Here is a 6,463-nt window from a genome sequence, read left to right as displayed (position 1 = left end):
TTGGTCGAGGGGCGGGTCCCTTTGATTATTGACGTTAGAGCAAAACCAATCAGCGCGGAGAGTTCGGAGGCAAATATATGACGTAGGCGCGTTCGTCCAATCGTAAGCGTCGCTGGGGTTTTGACCTCTGAAAACCGCATCACCGCCCCCAACCTGTCCGTGGCGGAGGAGCGCTATAAAGGAGATCCAGTCAGGAGTTTAAAGGGCAGAGTTGTAAAAACTCCCAGGCAGTGGGGAGTCGGATTGCTTGACGACAGACTCCAAAAAAATAAATAACACAATTACCCGAAGAACAAACAAGTAATCCTATTAATGCAACCTAACTGGAATAATCCTTTCGACAACTGAAGCGGAAGCCCAACCCTGAGAGAAAAACACGGTCGTTTAATGTAAGTATTTTTGGCATTGAACATTCGCTCGCTAAGGGTTAATAGATATATATCTTTGTATTGTATCTCAATGTCACCGCCGTAAAGCTGTAGTTTAACTTAAAAAAATGGTGTAAACCTCGGTGCAACACAAAAGGAGACGTTAGGTAGAATGACAGCCTCGGTTACGTCCATTCACTTGTATGGTATGGAAAGAAAATGCATTAATAAGTCAATGGTCGAAGCTGTCAGTCCCTAAAATCATATTTTGTGCTCCAGGAAAACAACGCATGTCGTTTTGAAGGCAAGAATAATATTTATTTGAGTGCGTTGTCGCTTTAAGAACCCGATTAATTCAAATTGTCTGCTTGAATGTGTTGCTTTTTTATTATCATGAATTAGTTTAATCTAGCCTGCGATCATGTGAGAGTGTTCACGCTGTCGTCTGTTTGTGTCATGAATCCCAAAACATTAACAGTGTCAAAGTTCATTCAAATCCACATTTTGATACGTCATTTAGCTTGGCTTATCCACAGCGATTGAGCTGATCTGTTCACGGTTTTGCAGTCATTTCCACACGGCGTCCAGAATATTCCCATTCATATTCATAATAATCATGGCAGTGTCTCATTTGAATCCAACGCTCGTTTGCAACGCAATAACCGACGTCTGTTTTTGTCGGAATACGCGAGCAAAACGCACTATTTTACGCATATGTTTTCCTTGATTTCGTGTTTTAACCACCGAATATCAAACTCCTGGTTGTATCGTCGAATGTAAGCCTGCCTTTGTAATTATATGTGTACAATAGCTTACCAATTCGCCTAGGGATACACACCCCGAGCAGGGCGACACGCTATTGGTCGCGATCTTCGGGAAATCCGATCACCGATCTGTTGCGCAATGTGTCGCATTGTGTTCAAACGCCCTATATTCACATAAAGGCGTTTTTACGCAACAGTTGACGGAATAAACAAGGCAAGAGAATCCGTGTTATGTAATCTCCCTTGAACAGCGGGTTTCAATCGTTTAGATGCCTCAGACCCCCAAACGTGATCATCCTCGTGCGATAGATAGACTTTACACTGTGAAAAAATTCAAAATAAATGGGAATATTTTCCCTACGCACTATAGTAACCTACTGTACAGCTTATTTAAATAAAAATTATATTCAATACATACCCAAAAATATCCCATAATTTACTTGCCCTCAAGCAATCCTAGATGAATATGGCTTTCTTCTTTCAGCCAAACAGAGTTACATTAAAAATAACATCCTGGCTCTTCCCAGCTTTATAATGCGAGTGAATGGTACCTGAGATTTTAAAGCCCAATAAAGCGCATCCATCCATCATAACAGTGATCCATACGTCTGCAGCGGTTAATAAAGGCTTTCTGAAGTGTTTTTGTAAGAGAAATATATTTATAACTTCCACTAATGGCTGTGCTGTATGCGAGTCCAGTTCTGGCAGAGTGTGACCTTTGACCTGATGCATGATGTAGGAGTAGCGTAAGCTCAAACGAGAAACTCAAGCTCCTCCCACGTTTCGCTTTCAAAATTCTTGTTTTAGACTTATAATTCATGACCAGTGTTTTGTTTTCTCTATCCTTTGTGCTTCTGCATTCGTCAATATGTCGGGTCAGAGGTCACTCCCGCCATACGGCTGTTACAACAGTAAAGTTATAAATATGGATATTTCTTTAACAAACGCATGGCTTCGCTTCAGAAGGCCTTTATTAACCCCTGCAGGCGTATGGATGGATGTTTTTTTGGCCTTTAAAATCTCAGGTACCGTTCACTGCCATTATAAAGCCAGGATATTTTTTCATAACTCGGATTGTGTTTCTTCTTTCAGTCAAAGTCATACACTTAGGATGGCTTGAGGCGAGTAAAAAAATACAGGATCATTTCCATTTTTGGGTGAATTAACCCTTTAATCAAACTTATTTGCATGTTTTTCTCCAAACTCCCAGGCCCATGATGCGCAAAACGCAACGGATTAAGCAAATTTAACCCGATTTTATCGCTTTTAACCTTCGTACTTCTGAAATGCGTTTATGAACGTCCGGTCCGTAGTAGAGCCAGACCGATATGTCGGCAGGCCGATATTATCGGCCGATATTAGGCATTTTCCAAACTATCGGTATCGGCAGTTATAATGGCCGATAAATGAATATTTAAAAAATAAAATAAAAATGGACGAAACACGCTTTAACCATGTCGTGAGTGTTGGAGTTGTATAGTTTGTCCACCAGAGGGCACTCTACACCGTTCCTGTTGGCGACACTCGTTGAGTTGGTCACGAGACATGCGTTGCTTGAATAACAATTAAACGATCATCCCCATCAGTTCTCTAAACTCAAATAAGCATGACTAAATTTGTGACTATCGTGTCCAGTTTTGCTGTTAAATAAGCCGAAAGTGAAGCGGAATTAGCTAGTAATAGTTACGTTATGTTGTTACAGTTGTAGTTGACTGTCCTTTTAACTTTTGACAACGTGACTGAAATATTTCTTTAATAGCGCGTGACCGTTATAGCAATGAGACGCATCGTCTCTCCTCGGCCTGTTATATTGAAAATGTATGTTTTACAATTTGCAGTATGACGTAATACATTGCTAAATTATGGCTCATCATTGACTAGCTAATGCCACTATCGTCAGTCTGTTCTGTTGTGACAATAAAAGAAACAAGTTTCTTTTTAAAATGCATTATCATATTATTTTAGTTAAAACTCATAAATAACTACAAATAACTAATGTTAGGGAAATCTGTTAATGTTTTGTTGCACGTTTCTGAAATAAAAAAAAATAAATAAAAAAATATCGGCCGATATATCGGATATTAAAACCAAAAAATATTTGTATCGGTATCGGCCTTCAAAATCCTTTATCGGTCGGGCTCTAGTCCGTAGTGTTTTTCTGTACAACAGCTCATGGTTTATGACTCTTCACCGCTGAATACCTTGCCTCTCTTTCCCCTTCAAGGAGATTTTCCAGCGGCTCAACAAGCGTTCCCTCGTCCGCCAGCACCGATCGCTACTGCCTTGGAGGTTTTTACAGCACTCGACTATAAAGACGGCACAGACGCACAGCTATGCAGCTTGAAATCCAAGTAGCGCTGAACTTCATCATTTCGTACCTGTACAACAAACTCCCACGACGACGAGTCAACATATTCGGCGAAGAGTTGGAGAGGCAGTTGAAGAAGAAATACGAAGGACATTGGTACCCAGACAAGCCATATAAAGGATCCGGGTTTAGGTGCATACACGTGGGCGAGAAAGTAGATCCGGTCGTGGAGGAAGCAGCCAAAGAAAGCGGGTTGGACATCGAGGACGTTCGGAATAACTTGCCTCAGGATCTCAGCGTTTGGATCGACCCTTTCGAGGTTTCCTACCAGATCGGCGAGAAGGGAGCCGTCAAGGTGCTATACGTGGACGACAACGGCGAAAACGGCTCCGAGCTGGACAAAGAAATCAGAAACAGTTTTAACCCGGAGGCTCAGGTCTTCATGCCAATCACGGATCCGGTGGGCGTGTCCTCCGAGTCGAGTTCGCCATCACCGCCACCGTTCGGCCAATCGGCATCCGTCAGCCCGTCTTTCATGCCACGATCCAACCAGCCTTTGACTTTCACCACCGCGTCCTTCGCCGCCACCAAGTTCGGCTCCACTAAGATGAAGAACGGCGGGCGTAACGGCGGGAAAGTCTCCCGCAACTCGCCCACCAATCTCGGCCTGAACGTCAACAACCTAATCAAGCAAAAAGCCATTTCCAACTCCATGCATTCGCTCTATGGATTCGGCCTTGGAAGCTCGTCGGCTTTGTCTCCCAACGCGAAAGAGTTCGTGTTCCCGAACCTTCAAGGACAAGGGAGCTTCCCGAGCGAGAACGCCATCAGCCCTCAGCCGTACTTCGACGTGTTCTCCGCGTACGGGAACGTCAACGACAAGTCTCTCATGGACGGCTTGAGCTTCAGTCTCGGGAACATGCAGTATTCCAACCAGCAATTCCAGCCGGTCATGGCTAACTAACTAGTGGAAGGATTGTTGGCGAAAGGAAAACGTAAGGCAAAGACGCGCAACTGTGGATGTGGAAGACCTCTACCGTTAGTCCGTGATGAGCGCATGAGCCCAAGGGTGTTTGTTTTGATTTTTCTTCCTAATCTCTTTTTATGCCCCCTTGAGTTTGTACTGAAAGCTTGTTACACACACACATACACACGGCTTGGTCAACACGCGTCGATGTTTTCTTTTCCTTTTTCGCCAATAACGCAAAAAAAAAAATTTTTTTTACTACCTTTTGGAAAAAAAAAAATACTTTAAAACATTGGTAAAAAAAAAAACCCAGAAGTTCAAGTTCTGGCCTCTTACAGTATTTTAAAAGTTGGTTAAGACTTGGCTGATTTTTAAGAAATTGGCACTAATGCATAAATATATCTGGGGTTACGTGGTCTTTTTTTCTAATTGTATAATTTAATTGAGTACAGAGTTTGTAAAATATCAGAGTATATATATTGTTTCTACAACATGGTATTGCATTTATATCTTTTTACTACTCCAGTGATCTGTGATGGCTGCAGAAGCTTTATGTTATAATATATTTTGTTTTTTTTTGTCTTTCTTTTTTTAAATTGTTAAAAAAAAAAAAAAACTTCTAAAGATCGTGTACAGAATATTCCTTAGTGTTGGAATTTCAGTGTAGGAATATTTGCTTTTTTGAAACAAAAAGAGTTGTATTTTCTGTTAAGAGTTAAACAGATTTTTGCTATATTATGGACAATGTAATCGTATATATTAATTTTGTACCTACATTGTGCAATACTTGATAAAATATGGTATAACAAAGTATTTTGAGTCAGTGTCTTACATGTCAAGAGGGACTGAAATAGTTTATATTAAGTTTGTATTAAAATGCTTGAAATATGCTCGTCTTATTTTTGTTTTTCTTTTTTTATTTGACATTTGCACCCTGGCCTTTTTCAATAAAAGACAATTTAGGCAAGAATACCGCTGGTCGTCTTTTATTTTTTCCAATTTGCGTGATATTTTGCGTTTTTACGGTGACCTACAACCAAGTCTTTTGTTGGTTGCCTTTAGTTAATACTTTCACAGGTGAGAAAATGATTCGATTCAAAATGTTTGCCAAATCTGAAGCACAAAATGGCTTCTAGTAAGGAAGAACGTGCTAGATTCTCATTTTAAAGGAGTAGTTCACTTTTGAAAACTTTTGCTGATAATTGACTCGCCCCCGTGTCATCCAAGATGTCCATGTCTTTCTTTCTTCAGTGGAAAAGAAACGAAGGTTTTTGATGAAAACATTCCAGGATTTTCTCCATATAATGGACTTCAATGGGGTCCAAACCGTTCAAGGTCCAAAAGACAGTTTCAGTGCAAACTACAAACTGTTCAAAGGGCTTTAAACGACTCCAGACGATGAATAAGGGTCTTATCAAGCGAAACGATCGCTCATTTAATAAATAAATAACAAAGTTTAAGTTTTATAAGCTCAAATGCTCGCCTTGCTCTGTTCTGTGATGCACATTCGTGACTCTCCTGTTCGTTTATCAAAATGAACGAATCTTTTTTCTTGTCATTTGGTTCATTCAACGAACGAAATGAACGAGTTGACTCAGAAAAAGATTCGTTCATTTTGATGAACGAGTTTGAACGAGTTACGAACGCGCATCACAGAACAGAGCAAGGCGAGCATTTGAGCTTATAAAACTTAAACTTTGTTATTTATTTATTAAATGAGCGATCGTATCGCTTGATAAGACCCTTATTCATCGTCTGGTGTCGTTTAAAGCCCTTTGAACAGTTTGTAGTTTGCACTGAAACTGTCTTTTGGACCTTGAACCGTCTGGACCCCATTGAAGTCCATTATATGGAGAAAATCCTGGAAAAACTTAAACTTTGTTATTTATTTATTTATTAAATGAGCGATCGTTTCGCTTGATAAGACCCTTATTCATCGTCTGGAGTCGTTTAAAGCCCTTTGAACAGTTTGTAGTTTGCACTGAAACTGTCTTTTGGACCTTGAACCGTTTGGTCCCCATTGAAGTCCATTATATGGAGAAAATCATGGAATGTT

At 40.4% G+C, this 6,463-nt stretch overlaps 1 protein-coding gene across 1 annotated transcript; it reads left to right on the top strand.

The window, feature by feature from the left end:
• Window positions 1-215: 215 nt before the first annotated feature.
• On the top strand, window positions 216-4,930 carry tob1b (transducer of ERBB2, 1b). The gene is made up of 2 exons (XM_039653805.2): window positions 216-389; window positions 3,357-4,930. The coding sequence occupies exon 2, from the start codon at window positions 3,466-3,468 to the stop codon at window positions 4,402-4,404; it is 939 nt and encodes a 312-aa protein (XP_039509739.2). The 5' UTR covers window positions 216-389; window positions 3,357-3,465; the 3' UTR covers window positions 4,405-4,930.
• Window positions 4,931-6,463: the final 1,533 nt, after the last annotated feature.

Source organism: Pimephales promelas, chromosome 17 (genome assembly GCF_988280905.1).
Source record: "Pimephales promelas chromosome 17, fPimPro1.hap1.1, whole genome shotgun sequence".
Taxonomy (NCBI): domain Eukaryota; kingdom Metazoa; phylum Chordata; class Actinopteri; order Cypriniformes; family Leuciscidae; genus Pimephales; species Pimephales promelas.
This window is presented reverse-complemented; position numbering and strand designations above follow the sequence as displayed.